This window comes from Pseudorca crassidens, chromosome X (genome assembly GCF_039906515.1).
Source record: "Pseudorca crassidens isolate mPseCra1 chromosome X, mPseCra1.hap1, whole genome shotgun sequence".
Lineage (NCBI taxonomy): Eukaryota > Metazoa > Chordata > Mammalia > Artiodactyla > Delphinidae > Pseudorca > Pseudorca crassidens.
In genome coordinates, this window is record NC_090317.1 from 85,338,260 (window position 1) to 85,360,563 (window position 22,304).

The 22,304-nt window shown below is 36.9% G+C and overlaps 1 protein-coding gene across 8 annotated transcripts in view; it reads right to left on the reverse strand.

Annotated features, from left to right (window-relative positions):
* Positions 1 to 425: 425 nt before the first annotated feature.
* Positions 426 to 22,304, reverse strand: part of RRAGB (Ras related GTP binding B) — a 51,018-nt gene continuing 29,139 nt past the window's right edge. For 7 of the 8 annotated variants that reach the window (XM_067724345.1, XM_067724344.1, XM_067724343.1 and 4 more), the window contains 6 exons: positions 14,535 to 14,757; positions 11,743 to 11,838; positions 9,458 to 9,580; positions 3,022 to 3,113; positions 1,851 to 1,966; positions 426 to 946 (listed from right to left, as the gene is read on the reverse strand). In XM_067724345.1, the coding sequence (XP_067580446.1) occupies positions 849 to 946; positions 1,851 to 1,966; positions 3,022 to 3,113; positions 9,458 to 9,580; positions 11,743 to 11,838; positions 14,535 to 14,757 (748 nt within the window). In that variant the 3' untranslated portion in view covers positions 426 to 848. Of the gene's footprint in view, positions 947 to 1,850; positions 1,967 to 3,021; positions 3,114 to 9,042; positions 9,122 to 9,457; positions 9,581 to 11,742; positions 11,839 to 14,534; positions 14,758 to 22,304 lie in introns of those variants that run through there. The other variant, XR_010940102.1, reaches the window with a different exon arrangement.

Sequence of the window (22,304 nt, forward strand, 5' to 3'; positions counted from 1 at the left end):
CATCCCACCAGGTGTTACGGAATATATAAAATTAACCATTCCTGGACCTCATAGAAAGAAGACTTACATCTCATAGACACTATTTTCCCTCAACTTTTTATTCATTCCTTCTCCAGTTGCATCCTGAAATAGACTTTCAGTACACCTCAGGCCTGGATTACTACCAGTTTCTCCGACTGCCATCAGTCAGCCTATAGGTTAACTTTCTTTCAACATTCCTTTGTCGTTTCCTATCACATTGTACCAAAACTCTTCTGCCTAGCTTTAAGGCTATCATTTGGCTCATCCTTCCTATCCAACTTTATTTTGTACTATTTCCCAAATAGAAGGTCCCCTTCCCCTAGGATAACTGAAATTCATTTGCTCTTTCTTAGGGAAAAGTTGAAGAAACAAGGAAAAGAAAAACAGACACTGACATCCCTAACAGCAAAAGTTTATTTACAATTGTAGTTAAGGAATATTTTTAATGCATGCTGAGAAAACAGTAATATTCCAAACGTATAGGTTACTCTCTGGTAAGGAATACAAGATGACGCTGGGAAAGGCTTTGGCATACACAACAACTGGAACCAGGTTAACAGAACACCTGCACTATTAGAACGTTGTTATCAGAACACTTATATATCACCTATTTATATGTCACACCAACTTCATAAACAGCTCATCTTCTAACTCCTCACTGGCTATTTGAGTAAATAGCATTCAAGGTTAAACATTAAGACTGGGGAGTAGGGAAGAAATACAGAAGTGATAAGCATCACAACATTTCAGAGCCTATATATACTAATACAACATTAAGATTAAGAAACAGTATTCCAATTTTTTCTGAAACAGTATTTGGCAATGTTTTAGCGCATAAGAAGACACTGCTTTGGTCCATCCACTCTTTCCAGCTTTTCAAAGTGTTTCCTGGCATTGCGGATATTGATCAGAGTAGCTGCAGAAGCTGAGGGTGGGGTAGGGAAGATAACCAACAGACTAAGTACAAGCAGCCAAAGGAATAATTGACTAGTAAAAACAAATAAACAAAAGAGAGCCAAATCCCTCAATGTATGTCACAGACAACATAAGTCCCAAGTTAACCAGAGTTTAATTTTTCTGAATAAATAAAAGATTTGTTTATATTCTAAACACAGTATTTTCAAAATAAATTTTCAAACTCTTTTGGTTTGGAGCTAATAGTAAAAAAGAACATTATCTTATGTTGTATTCTAATATTAACCTAAGATAGATAACTTAAGAGATAATTTAAACTTCTGGGAGCATCCTGGAAATACTGCTAGAACCTTTATTTCAATGGTTGTGATGGATATGGCTATCATGGCATGGAAGCACCAAATATCTCTCTTTATGCTCAAAACAGAAATATGGGAGTATGGTACTTAGGAATATACAATGACATATAAAATGGTTCAACATTTAATAGTTCAGAGCTTAGATTGACTGGTCTTTTAAAAATCTACCCCACATGGAGCATAAGTCATACATTTGGGTTCTTTTTCTTTAAAATCCTTAGATGTAATAACTATACGTAAGTAATTTTTAAAGTTCCCATGAAGAAGATATAATACCCTAGAGTCTAAATTATCTTTAAGTTTCAAAATATGTCTATTAAATAAAAAGTATTTACCACTAGTACTAAATTTTTTTTTCATTGTGGTAAAATGCACACAAAATGAAATTTACCATTTTAACCATTTTCAAATGTATAGGTCAGCGGCATTAAGTACATTCACAGTGTTGTGCACTACTAAATAGCTTTTCAGTATCTTTAATAATGTACTACCTCTAGGGAAATTAGTTTAAAAAATACGTGGCTTTGAACCTATGTCGGCTAAGTTTAAACTTACGAATGGATGGATCAGACATCACGACCATCACATAAGTGTTGGATGTAAAGATGTCAATGAAAGCAGCAAAGTTAGAGTTCCTGACTTCCATGCTCTGGAAAGAGGCAGCCAGCTTGCTATAGGAGAAAGGAGAAAAGTGAGTAAAGAACGTAAAATAATAGCAACATAAGACATTCTTATTTTTCACGTTAAATATTTTCATAGCATTATATCTCAATCCACCACCTCATTAAGACAGTTAATCACTAACCCACTTTGCTTTCCAAGGAAACTCTAATGACAAATTTAACACGTGCTGGAAAGTGACTTAGAAAGTGGATTAGGACTTGATACTGACTGTGAAATGAAAAGTGGGCTTAGACCTAGATTCATATTAAAAATCATGTTACCAAAGATTTCTCTAATATTTAAGTTTATTCAGTTGAAATTTCCCTATCATTGAGATTAATAACTGTATCTTTTGAATGTTAGTTATGCTGAAATTCTAGAAATGATCCCATTTCTTTGAAAACAAAAAGGGTAATGATATTTATATGCCATTTGCTATTTCTTCTTAAAAATGTTAGAATAAACATGCCAGAAAGTCTCAAAGTGTGCTATGACATAAAAGGGAAAAATTACACTTATTCTATTGTCTGGGCATCAAAGTTTTACCAGGATAAGAATTTTGATTATTAAATCTTTACTAGATTATGATGTTCAGCCATTCCTTCTTCCTATATTCACAATGCTAAGATTCAAATTGTATTTAAACAAAGCTGAGACAATATGATCAGATATTTCTAGACTCTCTACTTTGTACCATTCTTGAATCAGTCCCTCACTATTTTAATTACCGTAGTTTTATAGTAAATCTTGGTATTTGGTAGGGTAAATTCTCCTTTCTTGTTTTTCAAAACTCTCTTGGACATTTTCTGTTTATTTTTTTCCCAAACAGTATCAAACATCTTGAAGGGGTACTCTGCTTAGATATTTTTCATATGCTTCTTCTGCATCAGTTGACTTTGCATTAAAGATGTCTTTCACTTCTGTCAACTGTAGGCTCCCTTAGAGTTTAGCTTTATTTTTAATATAAAGAAGAATATAGAAGTACAGTCTACTATAGTTATTTGAATCTCTCAAAAAATGACAATTTGTTCCAGAGATAAATACATCACATAAGATCTCTTACCTGCAGCTCAGCTTAAATTGCTTAATAATGTTGCTGATTTTCTCAAATCTGTGGACATCACGCTGTTCTTTACATTGATAGTGAGAAATCACCTATGAAAAAGAGCAATGCCCTTTAAATTCATGCAGCGTTGTCATATCACCCTCTACTACTCTTCAAGGCAATACATTTGTCAGTCTCTTGGTCACCCTGATTTTCAGGGTAGACTTGGCACCTGGCTTTACTGCCTCTATTCCTCTGTCCCATATCCTGTTAACATCTTCATAATTTCAACATCCCTACGGATGACCCATCCAGTACTGTTTGGTTATAAATTTATTAGATCATTTAAGTATTGTATTATCTATTTTGGTTCATTGCTGTCCTTTCTCACTTACTTTAATCATTAAATATTCATCTTATTTCAATTTTTTCAAATTATTTCTATTTTTTGATTCAAAAAAAGTACAAATCAAAAAGGAAAAATAAAAATTCTTAGCTGTTTTTTTTAAAAATATTTTATTTATTTGTTTATTTATTTTGGTTGTGTCGGGTTTTAATTGCAGGCACACAGGATCTTCGTTAAGGCATGTGGGATCTTTTCGCTGTGGCATGCAGGCTCTTCGTTGCGGCACTCAGGCTTCTCTCTATTTGTGGCACGTGGGCTCCAGGGCGTGTGGGCTCTGCAGTTTGCAGCATGCGGGCTCTCTAGTTGAGGTGTGCAAGCTCAGTAGTTGTGGTGCACAGGCTTAGTTGTCCCGTGGCACGTGGGATCTTAGTTCCCCGACCAGGGACTGAACCTGTATCCCCTGCACTGGAAGGTGGATTCTTTACCACTGGACCACCAGGGAAGTCCCTCTTAGCTGTTGCTGAGGTGTACTTAATGTATTTAATTTTAATGAAGTCTATAACCAAGTGGTTTTTGGTATCATATTTAAAAATCTTAACTGAACGATTCTGACCTCTGAGGATTTACTATTTATAAATGAACCTATTCATGATGGACACCAATGCCAGCTGAAAATACTTCCCCTCACACTTTCAGATTCATAAAACCACAAAAGTATTTCCCATAGGCTGATGTAAAGTTTCTAGTAGGAAGCAAAACTGAGTCATTTGCCAGAAGAAAATTCACAGGGCAATTCCCTGAAACCATGTGAAAATTTCAAAACATAATTCCTAGACCAATGGTGGAATAGGTTCCTGTTGATTGACTTCAAGAGCTATAGTGAAAATGGTCAATCACAACGAAACTTAGTCCTCAAGAGAAAGCAAAAGCTACTTGTCACTGCCAGTGAAAAACAGAGTTTATATTAGGTTAACCTCTATGATCATGTGCGGTAGATGTGGCAGGAGAATACTGCTGAAGCAGGATTCTACCATGCCACATGTCTCAAGATAGACAGAAGAGCTCACCTGCTTGTTGCTATTACCACTAGCAGGAAAGACAGGGCTCAGGGTAGTGAACTTCCAAGCAAGTGATCCCTGCCTATGGGCTGAGGCAGAAAGACACTCTAGTTAGGACTCCTTGCCTCAGCTGTACCAGTTAGCAGGAAGGATGACTCCCAAATATGCTACCATTAAAAATAATGTTTCCACAAAGGAAGGAGAAAAAAATTGCACTTTGAATTCTCTGCCCTCTGTTGGCTGCAATAGCAAAAGAAATCAATGTTAAACAGTTTGCCAACTGTATGCTAAACTTTGTGCTAGGGCTTAATGCTACCTTGTCCCATTTTAATCCACACAATAAACCTATGATATAGATATTATTATCTCCATTTTATAAAAGGGGAACCAAACTCAGGGAGATTAAGATATGTGTCTACCATATATATGCTGTCTACAAGAGACCAACTTCAGATCTAGGGCCACATACAGACTGAAAGTAAGAGGATGGAAAAATGCATTCCATGCAAACAGAAATCAAAAGAAAGCTAGAGTAGCAATACTCATATTAGACAAAATAGTTTAAAGAATGTTACAAGAGACAAAAAAGGACACTACATAATAATCAAGGGATCAGTCCAAGAAGAAGACATAACAATTGTAAATATATATGAACTCAACATAGGAGCACCACAATATATAAGGCAAATACTAACAGCCATAGAAAGAAAAGTCGACAGTAACACAATCATACTGGGGGACTTTAACACCCAATGTTCATCAATGGAAAGATCATTCAGACAGAAAATCAGTAAGGAAACACAGGCCTTAAATGACACATTAGGCTAGATGGACTTAATTGATATTTAGAGCATTTCATCCAAGAGCAGCAGAATACACATTCTTCTCAAGTACACATGGAACATTCTCCAGAATTGATCACATGCTGGGCCACATAGCAAGCCTCAGTAAATTTAAGAAAACTGAAATCATATCAAGCATCTTTCCCAAACACAACGCTATGAGATTAGAAATCAACTACAAGGAAAAAGCTGTAAAATACACAAACATATGGAGGCTAAACAATATGCTACTTAACAACCAATGGATCACTGAAGAAATCAAAGAAATCAGAAAGTACATAGAGACAAATGAAAATGGAAGCATGAGGATCCAAAACCTATGCGATACCCCAAAAGCAGTTCTAGGAGGGAAATTTACAGCAACACAATCTTGCCTCAGGAAACAAGAAAAATCTCAAATAAACAACCTAAACTTACACCTAAAGCAACTAAAAGAAGAAGAACAAACAAAACACAAAGTTAATGGAAGGAAAGAAACCATAAAGATCTGAGCAGAAATAAATGAAATAGAGAGAAAGAAAACAACAGAAATGATGAATGAAACTAAAAGCTGGTCCTTTGAAAAGACAAACAAAATGGATAAACCTTTAGACAGACTCATCAAGGAAAAAAGGGAGAGGACTCAAATCAATACAATTAGGAATGAAAAAGGAGATGCTACAACAGACACCACAGAAATACAAAGGATCATGAGAGATTACTACAAGCAACTATATGCCAATAAAATGGACAATCTAGAAGAAATGGACAAATTCTTAGAAAGGTACAATCTCCCAAGACTGAACCAGAAAGAAACAAAAAATATGAACAGATCAATTACAAGAATGAAATTGAAACTGGGATTAAAAAACTCCCAACAAACCAAAGTCCAGGACCTGATGGCTTCACACATGAATTCTATCAAACATTTAGATAACACCTATCCTTCTGAAACTATTCCAAAAAATTGCAGAGGAAGGAACACTTGCAAACTCATTCTATGAGGTCACCATCACCCTGATAACCAAAACCAGACAAAGATACCACCAAAAAAGAAAATTACAGGCCAATGTCACTGGTGAACATAGATGCAAAAATAGTCCTCAACAAAACACTAGTAAACTGAATCCAACAATACATTAAAAGGATCAGACCCAATGATCAAGTGGGATTTATCCCAGGGATGAAAGGACTTTTCAATATCCCCAAATCAATCAGTGTGATACACCACAGCAACAAACTGAAGAATAAAAACCATATGATCACCTCAATAGATGCAGAAAAAGCTCTTAAAAAAATTCAACACCCATGTATGATAAAAGCTCTCCAGAAAGTGGGCACAGAGAAAATTTACCTCAACATAATAAAGGCCATAAATGACAAACCTACACCTAACATCATACTCAATGGTGAAAAGCTGAAAGCATTTCCTCTAAGATCAGGAACAAGACAAGGATATCCACTCTCACCACTTTTACTGAACATAGTTTTGGAAGTCCTAGCCATGGCAATCAGAAAAGAAAAAGAAATAAAAGGAATCCAAATTGGAAAAGAAGCAAAACAGTCTCTGTCTGCAGATGACATGATACTACTATACGCAGAAAATCCTAAAGATGCTACCAGAAAACTACTAGAGCTCATCAATGAATTTGGTAAAGTTGTAGGATACAAAATTAATACACAGAAATCTCCTGCATTTCTATACACTAACAATGAAAGATCAGAAAGAGAAATTAAAGAAACAATCCCATTTACCAGTGCAGCAAAAAGAATAAAATACCTAGAAATAAACCTACCTAAGGAGGCAAAAGACCTGTACTTCAAAAAACTATAAGATGCTGATGAAAGAAATCAAAGATGACAAAAACAGACAGAAAGAAATACCATGTTTTTGGATTAGAAGAATCAATATTGTCAAAATGACTATACTACCCAAGACAATCTACATATTCAATGCAATACCTATCAAATTACCAAGGGTATTTTTCACAGAACTAGAACAAAAAATCTTAAAATTTGTATGGAGACACAAAAGACCCTGAATAGCCAAAGCAATCTTGAGAAAGAAAAACGGAACTGGAGGAATCAGGCTCCGTGACTTCAGACTATACTACAAAGCTAAAGTCATCAAAACAATATGGAACTGGCACAAAAACAGAAATATAGATCAATGGAATAGGATAGAAAGCCCAGAAATAAACCCACGCACCATGGTCAATTAACCTATGACAATGAAGGCAAGACTATATGATGGAGAAAAGACAGTCTCTTCAATAAATAGTGCTGGGAAAACTGGACAGCTACATGTAAAAAATATGAACATTCTTTAATACCATACACAAAAGTAAACTCAAAATGGATTAAAGACCTAAATGTAAGACTGGATACTCTAAACTCTTAGAGGAAAACATAGGCAGAACACTCTGACATAAATTGCAGCATGATCTTTTTCAATCCACGTCTAGAGTAATGGAAATTAAAAAACAAAAAAACAAGAAACAAATGGGACTTAATTAAACTCAAAAGCTTTTGCACAGCAAAGAAAGTGCAAAGACAACCCATAAAATTGGAGAAAATATTTGCAAATGATGTAGCAGACAAGGGATTAATCTCCAAAATTTACAAACAACTCATGTGGCTCAGTATGAAAAAAACCAAACAACCCAATAAAAAAATGGGCAGAAGACCTAAATAGACATTTCTCGAAAGAAAACATACAGATGGCCAGGAGGCATGTGAAAAGATGCTCAACATTAGTAATTATTATAGAAATGCAAATCAAAACTACAATGAGGTACTACCTCACACCAGTCAGAACGGCCATCATCAAAAAGTCTACAAACAATAAATACTGGAGAGGGTGTGGAGAAAAGGGAACCCTCTTGCACTGTTGGTGGGAATGTAAATTGGTACAGCCACTGTGGAGAACAGTATGGAGGTGCCTTAAAAAACTAAAATTAGAGCTACCATATGATCCAGGAATCCCACTCCTGGGCATATATCCAGAGAAAAACATGGCTTGAAAGGATACATGCACCCCAATGTTCATTTCAGCCCCGTTTACAATAGCCAAGACATGGAAGCAACCTAAATGTCCATCAACAGATGAATGGATAAAGATGTGGTACATATATACAATGGAATATTACTCAGCCATTAAAAAGAATAAAATAATGCCATTTGCAGCAACATGGATGGACCTGGGGATTATCATACTAAGTGAAGTCAGACAAAGAAAGACAAATATCATATGATATTGCTTATATGTAGAATCCAAGAGAAATGATACAAATGAACTTGTTTACAAGACAGAAACAGACTCACAGACTTAGAGAAGGAACTTGTGGTTGCCAGGGGCGAAGGGTGGGGGTAGGGATAGATTGGGAGTTTGGGATTGAGATGTACACACTTCTATATTTAGAATAGATGGCCAACAGGGACCTACTGTACGGCATGGGGAACTCTGTTCAATATTCTGTAATAACCTAAATGAGAAAAGAATTTGAAAAAGGATACATGTGTATGTAAAAAACAAAAAAAGCAATAAATGTGTCTAAAATCATGAAGCACTGGTAGAGCTCAGAAACCAAAATTACTTACTGTGAGCTGCTCTTAGAGTTATATTTATTAAGCTGATCAGCAATTACTTAAGTGGTGCTTTGTGACAGCTCAAGCCAATTTTTATTAGTTATTTAAAAATTTTACTTATAAATATAATATTGGGTTTTGCCTACCCCCTCATGGCCAAATACACAGTAGGTGCTATTATCATCGTTAAGCCGAATTTATAAGAAAAATAAAAATACCAACATACCTCTTTGCCCTTTCACCTCCCCATCTGAACTCTTAGCTACGTCACTGAGTTGACCATTACATCTCTTCCATGTTAAAAGCTTTAAACTCAAAGAAAAATACCCATCATTTCATAATAAAAGTCAATAGGAAATAGGAATTCTTTAACACAAATGAACAATTATTCACAAAAATAATCTAAACTCTATAGTAAGGCTTACCTGCAAACATCTAAGTTTTACTAATTACTAAAGATCCACGCACCAACGAACTTCTTTCAAGTTACTTGCTGACAATACTACTTTACAAATAAGGCTATGCATGGTGAAGTAATGACAAGAGGGAAAAAGGTTCTTTCTCAAAGTGGCAACATATTCTCCATTGCTGAATAGAAGAAGGTGAGTGTGAAGTACATCTGCAGAGCAGAAAGTTCTCACCAGAAAAGTGGCTCTCTCAAATAGAAGCACTTCATCAGCCTCAATAATTTCAGCAAAATTCCTTAGGTTCATTTCCAGCTGCTGAACATTGGGAATCAGCTGATAAACAATGCTGGACCAAGCCTAACAGAACAGAAGCACAGTGTAATATTACTAACAGGTAGCCAGTCCAGATCTTTGCAAATGAGTAAGTATACTATAACATACAGACAGCAAAATATGGTGATAATTGAGTCCCAAACAAATTCTGGCAACAAGTATAACACAAACGAAGTGAGAAAATGAAGATAATATTTGATTTTTATCCTTCAGTTGGATTTTTTAAAGTTTCAAACACTTTTGTAAAATACTTCTTTCCATTGATAATTAAAAATAAACAAATATTTAATTCCATCGTATTACCTTAGGGAAGTTGAAAACTCTGATATACTGGGCTAAAGAACTTCTAATCCAGCCATTCAAACAGATATGTAAGTCCAATAGTGTAGATTGCTCTAAAGATCAGAACCTAATAATGCTATATTTAACATACATCTAACAATCAATTTTATGAAAATATCAGAGCCACGTAGAAAAATGGCCCCTCCCCTCAATGGGATAACATACAATAGAAATTACAAGAGAAATTAGTGGCATTATCATTCCAAAAGGCTTATTGTCAGCTTTATAAATTATTGATCCAATTGAATTAAAAACAGTCCACTGCGTGTTTGCCTAAAACTGACTTCATCCAGAGGAGTATGACTAAAATAAGGAGTTGAAATTAACCACACCCTCCCTCTATTCTCTTAAGGCTCTTTTATTTGAATTTTCATTATAATATTTCTTTCAATTTTGCTCCAATTTGTCTGGTAAGGTGTACAATGTTCTTCTCTCCCCTACTAGAGGGCAGGAACCTGGTCTTAGCCATCTGTGCGTCCAACAGCATCAAGCAAATTGCAATGAGTGCTTTTAGAATAAAACTTAATATAAAAATTTATGTCAGCTCTATGCAATATTGATGTAAGAGAGAGTAGAGCCATGTCTCTGTTCCAATTAGTTTTATTACTTAGGCATGGGGGTTCAGGTTCCAAGTTCCCAGGTCGGTGTTAATGTCACTGCTGAATTTACCTTGGAGAAGGCACCAAAGCTAACCACAGCAGAGACATTGTCACTCACAGCAGTGTTGTGATTAGCCAATTGTCTTTGGTCGTGTTATGTATTGCCATCCTTCACACCGCAGTTGGTTCTTATCAGTGCGTCATGTCCATCCTTATTCACGGTTACCTGTTCTATGGGAATAAGGCTTTGAGAGAAATTCGGCCCAAATTAATCTAGAACAGTATTTCCTAGATAGGTATCTCAAAATGATCTGTTATTAGAGCGAGGCTGGGTCAACATATTGGGGAAAAAATGAATTAGTTAAAAAAATAAATCAGTGGCTATGTTTAAAGTCCAATTGTTTTTCTCCTTGGCAAATCAGGTTTCTGTGCTCTTGGTTGTTGATACTTGTCAGATGGAGTTGATACTGAGGCTGTAGCTACAAGTCACAGAGAAGGATGCTTTCCTTCCCAGACTTGTCAATGGATACCAGAAGCAGTCTGACCACAGGAGGACCCAAAAGGAGCCAGTCTTTCAAATCACTAAATCAGTGGGAGAAAGGGAGGAAGCAGGATAAGGAGCCTATGTACCAATAAGGTAATTTCAGCTTCATCCATAACACAGCTATTGTTTGTAACCTCTACAACTACTACAAGCAGTGTGGCATCCATTCCATCAATGGGAACAATCTCTCTGGTTGAAAGAATGCTAGTCTCTAATTTGGCATGAAAGTTGAAGCTATCATACTCTAGAAATAACATATCCCATTCTAAGGCTCCCTTCTCCAATCTCTCCCCTAAATATTCTTCTATTGCCATCCAAACTTAGGCAGACTAGCTTATATCCTGTAGAGGTACCTGAATATTAGATACAATTCCAGTCAGCACTGAGACCACAACAGGTCAAAATGGATGATGGTCAGTGAAACCTCTACTGTCATGAAGATCTGTATCAAATTAATCAGGACCAAACTGGGTTAATTCAGTGTGATCTGGTAGGTATGTCGACACAATCTAAGATCAAAACCAAAATTTCTTAAGGTTAAATTGGGTATTTTTCAAACAATTTATTGTAGATTATTTCTTCTTTTGGTTCAACACATCTAGATGGCTATGAAAGAGTTTAAAATCTTTTAGTTTTGATAATACCCTTCTAGCTTTTTTTTCATGCTCTTTAAATGAGAGAACTCAGGGAAACATACACACCTTATAGAGAGTTTCATCCCAGATAGATGTTCGAAAGCAAGAACATTCCAATGGGCGAGACAAACGCCTCAGATCTTCTTCTCGCTCTTTAAAAATCTGAAGTAAATAGACCAACATACTGATCAGCATATAACTAACAGCTCTCCTCTCTCACTGCAAGATCTGAGGTGTAATATTTTAGCATATTTTAAACAGGGGCATTTCGTTTTTCCTCAGGGGAATTTTTAAATGTGTACGTTACTTTACAGACTAGGATGGCAGAAATGATTTCAAGTCAGGTCTACAAAGTACAATGGCTACTAGAATTCTTAAGGACTGTGCTGCTTGTTTTGAGTACTCACTGAGAATACTATGCTGAAAAATAAAATTTACCGTACAGAGGAATCTTAATAAAATATATCTAACATTCCAAATAATCCAATCTGGGTCATTTTTAAGATATGCATACCAATATCAAGATTTTATAAATCAAAATACTTCAACTTTTTGTAGATATCTTACTCTCATACACACATGCATACACATATATTATTTCTGTATGGACTGTATTTATTTGGCTACATAGATATAACAACCCCTTACACACAAATATCTATTCTTCTTGGCTATGTATCTATCTATATATATGCCCATATATACATGGAAAAATATCTATTTATACAAATATAAACACATACACAGATATTTTCCAGGACTGGGTGGGCTTATAGTGAATGCACTGTTCACACTGTGATGGATAATTTTATGCAACAACTAGGTTAGGCCACAATACCCATTTGGTTAAACACCAATTTAGATGTTGCTATGAAGGTATTTTTTAGATGAGATTAATATTTAAGTCAGTGGATTTTTAGTAAAGCAGATCCCCCTCCATAATATGGGTAAGCTTTATATAACCAGTTGAAGGCCTTAAGAGAAAAAGACTGCCATTCCCCAGGAAGAGGGAATTCTGCCTTCCAGACTGCCTTCTGACTCAAGCTGCAACAAGGGTATCTAGCCTATCAGTCTGCCCTGCAGATTTCAGACTTGCCAGCCTCCACAATCATATGAGTCAATTCCTTAAAATTAATCAGTCTCTCTCTTATTCTCACTCTCTCTCTCTCTCTCCACACACACACACACACACACACACACACACACACACACACACAAACACACACTTCTTATTGGTTCTGTTTCTCTGAGGAACCCTGACTAATACACACACATAGAGGGAAACACCTATCTTGCTTGAAACTGATATTCAGGGAAGCACCCTAGCCATTTTATTCCAAAACCTCCAAGTCTGAAAGTTTAATGAAATAGAGTATACTTTTCTTAATTAAGCTTAAAATCCCACAAAGAACATTAATGTATCTTTGAGGATATTTACATAAGCATTTAGAAAACAATATGTCGATCACTAAAAATGACAAGTAATTTAAAAATCCATAAGGAGGTCATTTATTGGAATGCTCTAAGTTTTTCTGTTGCAAATTGGGCCAGGGAAACAAAACAAAAAACAGTAATAATAACAAACCCCTCACAAGCTCAAGATCAAGCTACATAAAGAATTTTCTGCTGAATTAAAACAGAATTGATATTTAGTGAGAGGGAGAAGGAATTAAAAAGAATACTCAAAAGTCCTTTTCAGAGTCAAATACGGAACCCTGTCAAGTGGTTTCTGAAAGCCTGTAAGCTAACCTAGAAACACCAAAACATACTCAAATACTGGAACACTGAAGGCAATCCTGTAACTAATTACGGGAAAAAAAAGTATTCCTGCCCACAGTTATTACCAAAAAATTCTTAAGTTACAGGGGATCCTTAGACTCCTAGGTTCCAACCCAAAGAGGAACTGTATTCTTCTACATCACCAGTATATTCTAAAACTGCTTTCCTCAACTTTACCCTTGGAAATAGAGGATCTTCTCTTTCAGCTTAGACTTTAAAATCCAATCCTCTTATTTTATATGGAGCAAACTAAAGCTAGACTCTATTTGTGACTTGCCAGTCCTGGGGTATCATAGCTAGCTAGGGGTTTGCCCTTTCTACTGTGTCTTTTCTTGTTTAAATTTATGTGTACTAACTCCCATGCTAGAAAAGAAGATAAATATACCATATCAGTGCAATTATGAGGGCCTTGGCATTGTGCCTAACAGTATAGTTGGCATTTGAATTGGTGCATACCAGTTTTCTAGGTCAACCTAGTGACAGCTATGACCTTTCTTTATCTCACCCCTGGTGGGTCTTCTAGCCTTGAAAATAACTGCCTGCTCTGAAGGACAGTAAAACAGTGGTATCAAATATATTTTAAAAGTACATAAAGCTGCTTAGTGATAACACAGTCAGGATCCTTTCCTAAATTTGAAAATTATTTGCTAAATGAACATTATATTTCCCTTACCATGGAACATTTGTTTATAAGTGTTTTTTTGTTTGTTTTTGTTTTTGTTTTTTTTGCGGTACGCGGGCCTCTCACTGCTGTGGCCTCTCCCGTTGCAGAGCACAGGCTCCGGACGCGCAGGCTCAGCGGCCATGGCTCACAGGCCCAGCCGCTCCACGGCATGTGGGATCCTCCCGGACCGGGGCATGAACCCGCGTCCCCTGCATCGGCAGGCGGACTCTTAACCACTGCGCCACCAGGGAAGCCCTGTTTATAAGTGTTTTTAAAAACAAATGTCAACTTTATTTTGAAAGCTTATGCTGAGATTTTTTTTTCCTAAAAAAGAATGGTACAAATTTACCTATATCTCTACAGAAGTCTACAAAGTATGTCAATTATTTGGTGCACCACCCATTCTATTTCTTACCAGGTCTCGTTGATCCTCCTGTACCAGATCCATTTTATGCACCAAGCAAAAGATTTTGGCATCTGGAGAATTCTGTAGAATGGCCTCCAGGCATGACTGGTAATAGTGCATGTCCTTTTCCAGTTCGCGGCTTTCCACATCAAAGACATAAATCAGAACCTCCACATTACGGAAGATGTTGTCTCGTTGGCTGGTGAAATAATTTTCCATGAAGGTGTCCTGTCTAGTAGGAAAAAAAATCTAGGTAATAAGCAAGTCATCACTTAATCACTCCTATTTACGATCTATTTTTGTTGGCTTAATCAGTGTGAAAGATAATCCTAAAGCTTCAAATTAAAGGGAAAATGATAGCAAATTAGGATGGCCTCACCTTCTTACTTCTTAAGCACATCTAGTGCCACCTTTTGCTCCTCTCCTTGTGTTCCAAATATACTTTGACCTTCCCTCAGTTCTAGTGGCCCATGGTCTATCCACCGAGGGGCCTTTACACATGCTTTTCACTCTGTCTCACATGCTATCCCCTTACTTTTATACATAATTAACTCCTACTTGTTCCACTGGATTTCAGTTCAATTCATACTTCCTCACAGAAACTATCCCTGACCTCACTGACTTGGGCAAATCTAGTCACCATAGGCAATTATACTAACACATTGGTTTTATTTTTAACACTCACCACAAGTGTGATATTATACATATTTGTGTGAGTTTTTAATTAATGGCATTCAATCCCCTAGATGGCAAGCTCCATGAAGGTAAGGACCATGTCTGTTACAGTTTGACATTGTTTCCCAGCTTTTAGCACAGAGCTTGCCACAGAGTAGTTGCTCAATGAATATTTACTGAATAAAAAACTAGTCAAACACTCTAAACTATATGAAAATGGCTCCAAGTTAACATTTTAGCAGAATGTTGCTCTTTGCTCCTTAGGCTGTGTGCTGCTTCCCAAGAAATTCTCAATTGCCAGCTGGATAGATGAATACAGTAGTGTTCTGTCCTAAACAAAAAAATCAAGGGGTGGCATCAACAACATGGTGGAATGAAAAGCTACCTCTGTCTCTCCCCTTCAATCTACAACCAGTAGAACATTCACAACTCAACAAAGGTACTTTTGTCCAACACACCAGGATGCTAGAGAATTCCACACACCTGTACATCTAAAGATGGATGGACTGGAACAGACAGAGGAGGCAGAACTGAAGGAACAGTAGAGGTAGTGCCTATAATCCTGGCCCTCTGGCCATGGCAGCTAAGCCTGTAGCCCCAGAGAACCTGGCAGCAGCAGAGCAGACAGCACACACAACACCAGCCTCCTGGCTGCAGTGGCACTCATGGCCACATCTAACTGTACATCCGTGGGAATGGGGCCTGCGGCCCTGTCCCTCCAGCCACTGAGGTGCCCAAGTCTCCCGTTCCTATGCTCTCCCACCAGCAGTGGCAGAGCCTAAGAACCTTAGAAAACCAGATAGGGAAGAGGCACTGGTATGACCCTGGCTTCCCCCACCCCTTCCCCCTGCGGTGCCTGAGCCTGTGAGCCTGTGACTCAGAGGATCCTGGAAGCAAGGGAAGAACCCACCATCCAGGTGAACCAGGCAGCTTCTGCCAGTGACAAAGGCAGAAGCAAGGTGCCAATGACCAAGAAAACACCAGAAGTGATAATGAGAGTTGGGACAGGGGGCACACCTCTGACAGAGGCAGCTCAGGTAAGAGAAACCAAAAACTTGTGCTATAGTACCACCTATGGAAAAAGAAAAGACCCCTAATTTCTAACTTGTCTCACTCCACATGCTCTGGCAGAAGGAAGTACCATGAAGAAGCACAGTAACACCGCACCACAAAAAGAAAATGACAATTCTCCAGAAACCAAAGTTAAAGTCACATAATAATGTGATCTGATAGAGAATTTAAAATAGCTGTCATGAAGAAATTCAACAAGCTACATGAAAACTCAGAAAGGCACATCAATTAGCTCAAGAATAAAATTAATAAACAGGAATGCTTTACCAAAAAGGTTGAAACTAAAAAAAAGAACTAAAATTCTGGAGCTGAAAAACTCAATAAATGAGATAAAGAATGCATTAAAAAGCACTGGAAATAAGGCAGACCATATGGAAGAATCAGTGAGTGTGAAGACAGAAATCTAGAAAAGATACAAGTAGAAGAGGAAAGAAAAATAAGATGCAAAAAAATGAGGAAATTCTACAAGAACTATCTGACTCTTAAGTAGGGCAACATTAGGATAATGGACATCACCGAAAGAGAAAAGAGGGAGAAGGGAGCAGAGAGTTTATTTAAACAAATAATAGCTGAGAATTTCCTAAACTGTGGAAGGAACTGGATAGGCAACTCCATGAAGCTAAAAGAACACGTAATTACCTCAACGCAAAAAGACCTTCTCCAAGACACATATTAAAACTGCCAAAAGTCTATGACAAACAATTTTGTAGGCAGCCAGGGAGAAAAAAATGGTAAACTACAAAGGAACCTAAATTAGGCTATCAGCAGATTTCTAAGCAGAAACTCTATAGGTCAGGTGGGAATGGAATGACATTATCAAAATACTAAAAGATAAAAGTTGTCACCCAAGAATACTGTATCCACCAAAGTTATCATTCAGATATGAAGGAGAAGTAAAGACTTTCACAGACAAACAAAAACTGAGGGAGTTCATCAACACTAGACCTGCCTTACAAGAGATGTTGAACAGAGGTCGTACACCAGAAACAAAGACAAAAGTACACAAAACTTGGAGAAAGGTGATAGACAGAAAGAATCAGAAAATTGCAACTATTTATCAGAAAAGGTTCTTAAATACTTTATTACAGTATAAAGATTAAAAAAGGGAGAAAATGCAGAAAAAAATAACTATAGCTATTTCAATTTGGTAACAAACTTACAATGTAAAAAGGGAACGTTTGAGACAACAAAAACACAAAAGGGGAAGAGGAAAACCATACAGTTAAATGAAGATAAGATGCTATCAGCAGAAAAAACTATTTATCTATGTGACATTTGATACAAACTTCATGTTAAGTACAAAACATAAATCTAGAACGGAGACACAAAACAAAATGAGGAAACTGAGAAAAATACCATAGAAAACCACCAAACAAAAATAGAAGACAAAAACGCAAGGAAAAAGAAACAATGAGCCCGTCCTTATGAAAGGGAAGTTGGAGACTGAGTTGGTCACCACATTGGGACACTCCTGGCAGGGAAGCAGCACAGAAATGACCATGTGGCTGACAGGGTCTTGGTGTTCCACCTGGGTGTTAGGCCTGAGACTCAGAGGTGGGAGAGCCAAGTCTAGGACATTGGACCACCAGAGACCTCCCAGCCCAATTTAATATCAAACGGTGAAAGCTCTCACAGAGATCTCCATCTCAACGCAAAGACCCAGCTCCACTGAACAACCAGCAAAATACAGTGCTGGACACCCTATGCTAAACAACAAGCAAGTCAGGAAAACAAACACAGCCATTAGCAGAGAGGCTGCCTAAAATCATACAAAGTTCACAGACAACCCAAACCACACCACTGAGCATGGCCCTGCCCAGCAGAAAGACAAGATCCAGTCCCACCCACGAGAACACAGGTACCAGTCCCCTCCACCAGGAAGCCTACAGAAGCCACTGAACCAACCTCACCCACTGGGGGCAGACACCAAAAAGAACGGGAACTATGAACAGGCAACCTGCAAAAAGGAGACCCCAAACACAGTAAGTTAAAAAAAAAATGAAAAGACAGAGAAAAATGCATGAGATGAAGGAGCAATGTAAAAACAAACCAGACCAAACAAATGAAGAGGAAATAAGCAGTCTACATGAAAAACAATTCAAAGTAATGAGAGTAAAGATGATCCAAAACCTTGGAAACAGAAGGGAGAAAATACAAAAAACCTTTCACAAGGACCTAGAAGAATTAAAGAGCAAACAAACAATGATGAACAACAACACAATGAATGAAATTAAAAATTCTTTAGAAGGAATAAACAGCAGAATAACTGAGGCAGAAGAATGGATAAGTGACCTGGAAGATAAAATAGTGGAAATAACTGCCACAGAGCAGAATAAAGAAAAAAAAATGAAAAGAATTGAGGACAGGCTCACAGACCTCTGAGACAACATTAAACACATGAACATTCGAATTATAGGAGTCCCAGAAGAAGAGAAAAAGTAAGGGTCTAAGAAAATATTTGAAGGGATTATAGTTGAAAACTTCTCTAACATGGGAAAAGAAATAGTCAATCAAGTACAGGAAGCACAGAGAATCCCATACAGGATAAATCCAAGGAGAAACATGCAAAGAAACATATTAATCAAACTATCAAAAATTAAATACAAAGAAAAAATGCTAAAAGCAGCAAGGGTAAAGCCACAAATAATAATACAACGGAATACCCATAAGGTTAACAGCTGATCTTTCAGCAGAAACTCTGCAAGCCAGAAGGGAGTGGTAGGACATATTTAAAGTGATGAAAGGGAAAAACCTACAACCAAGATTACTCTACACAGTAAGGAACTCATTCAGATTCAATGGAGAAATTAAAATCTTTACTGATAAGCAAAAGCTAAGGGAATTCAACACCACCGAAACAGCTTTACAACACATGCTAAAGGAACTTCTCTAGGCAGGAAAGACAAGAGAAGGAAAAGCCCTACAATAACAAACCCAAAACAATTAAGAAAATGGTAATAGGAACATACATATCAATAGCTACCTTAAATGTAAATGGATTCAATGCTCCAACCAAAACACAGAGACTGGCTGAAGGGATTCAAAAACAAGACCCATATATACGCTACCTACAAGAGACCCACTTCAGACCAAGGGACACATAAAGACTGAAACTGAAGGGGTGGAAAAAGATATTCCACGCAAATGGAAATCAAAAGAAAGCTGGAGGAAGAATTCTCATGTCAGACAAAATAGACTTTAAAATACAGACAAGAGACAAAGAAGGACACTACATGATGATCAAGGGATCAATCCAAGAAGAAGAGAAAACAACTGTAAATATTTATGTACCCAACATAAGAGCACCTCAATACAAAAGGCAAATACTAACAGGCATAGAAGGGGAAATTGACAGTAACACAACAATAGTAGGGGACTTTAACACCACACTTTCACCAATGAACAGATCATCCAAAATGAAAATAAATTAGGAAACACAAGCCTTAAATGACACATTAGATAAGATGGACTTAATTGATATTTATAGGACACTCCATCGAAAAACAACAGAATATTTTGTTCTCAAGTGCTCATGGAACATTCTCCAGGATAGATTCATATCTTCGGAAAAATCAAGCATTGGTAAATATAAAAAAATTGAAACCGTGTCAAGTATCTTTTCCAACCACAATGCTATGAGACTAGGTATCAATTACAGTAAAAAAAAGAAACTAAAAAATACAAACACATGGAGGCTAAACAATACACTACTTCATAACCAAGAAATCACTGAAAAAAATCAAAGAGGAAATCAAAAAATACCTAGAAACAAATGACAATGAAAACATAATGACTCAAAACCTATGGGATGCAGCAAAAGCAGTTTTAAGAGGGAAGATTATAGCAATACAACCCTACCTCAAGAAACAAGAAACATCTCAAATAGAGAACCTAATGTTACACCTAAAGCAATTAGAGAAAGAAGAACACAAAAACCCCAAAGTGAGCAGAAGGAAAGAAATCATAAAGATCAGCTCAGAAATAAATGAAAAAGAAATGAAGGAAACGATAGCAAAGATCAATAAAACTAAAGCCTGGTTCGTTGAGAAGATAAACAAAATTGATAAACCGTTAGCCAGACTCATCACGGAAAAAAGGGAGAAGACACAAATCAACAAGATTAGAAATGAAAAAGAAGTAACATCTGACACTGCAGAAAGACAAAGGATCATGATTGATTACTACAAGCAACTATATGCCAATAAAATGGAGAACCTGGAAGAAATGGACAAATTCTTAGAAATGCACAACCTTTCAAGATGGAACCAGGAAGAAATAGAAAATATAAACAGACTAATCACAAGCACTGAAATTGAAACTGTGATTAAAAATCTTCCAACAAACAAAAGTCCAGGACCAGATGGCTTCACAGGTGAATTCTACCAAACATTTAGAGAAGACCTAACACCTAACCTTCTCAAATGCTTCCAAAATATAGCAGAGGGAGGAATACTCCCAAACTCATTCTACGAGGCCACCATCACCCTGATACCAAAACCAGACAAAGATGTCACAAAAAATGAAAACTACAGGCCAATATCACCGATGAACATAAATGCAAAAATTCCCAACAAAATACTAGCAAACAGAATCCAACAGCACATTAAAAGGACCATACACCATAATCAAGTGGGGTTTATCCCAGGAATGCAAGGATTCTTCAATATACGCAAATCAATCAACGTGATACACCATATTACCAAATTGAAGGAGAAAAACCATATGATAATCTCAAAAGATGCAGAAAAAGCTTTCAACAAAATTCAACACCCATATATTATAAAAGCTCTCCAGAAAGCAGGCATAGAGGGAACTTACCTCAACATAATAAAGGCCATATATGACAAACCCACAGCCAACATCGTTCTCAATGGTGAACAACTGAAACCATTTCCTCTAAGGTCAGCAGCAAGACAAGGCTGCCCACCTGCACCACTACTATTCAACATTGTTTTGGAAGTTTTAGCCACGGCAATCAGAGAAGAAAAGGAAATAAAAGGAATCCAAATCAGAAAAGAATAAATAAAACTTCCACTGTTTGCAGATGGCATGATACTATACATAGAGAATCCTAAAGATGCTACCAGAAAACTGCTGGACCTCATCAATGAATTTGGCCAAGTTGCAGGATGCAAAGTTAATGCACTGAAATCTCTGGCATTCCTATACACTAAGAACGAAAAATCTTAAAGAGAAATTACAAAAATACTCCCATTTACCACTGCAACAATAAGAATAAAATACCTAGGAATAAACCTATCTAAGGAGACAAAAGACCTGTATGCAAAAAACTATAAGACACTGATGAAAGAAATTAAAGATGATACAAAGAGATGGAGAGATATACCATGTTCTTGGATTGGAAGAATCAACACTGTGAAAATGAGTTTACTACCCAAAGCAATCTACAATTCAATGCAATCTCTATCAAACTACCAATGGCATCTTTCACAGAGTTAGAACAAAAAAATTCACAATTTGTATGGAAACACAAAAGACCCTGAAGAGCCAAAGTACTCTTGAGAAAGAAAACCAGAGCTGGAGGAATCAGGCTCCCTAGCTTCAGACTATACTACCAAGCTACAGTAATCAAGACAGTATGGTACTGGCACAAAAACAGAAATACTGATCAATGGAACAGGACAGAAAGCCCAGAGATAAACCCACACACATATGATCACCTTATCTTTGATAAGGGAGTCACGAATATACAGTGGAGAAAACACAGTCACTTCAATACGTGGTGCTGGGAAAACTGGACAGCTACATGTAAAAGAATGAAATTAGAACACTCCCTAACACCAAACACAAAAGTAGACTCAAAATGGATTAAAGACCTAAATGTAAGGCCAGACACTATAAAACTCTTAGAGGAAAACATAGGCAGAATACTCTATGGCATAAAACACAGCATGATCCTTTTTGACCCACCTCCTAGAGAAGTGGAAGTAAAAACAAAAATAAACAAATGAGACCTAATGAAACTTAAAAGCTTTTGCACATCAAATGAAACCATAAAGAAGATGAAAAGAC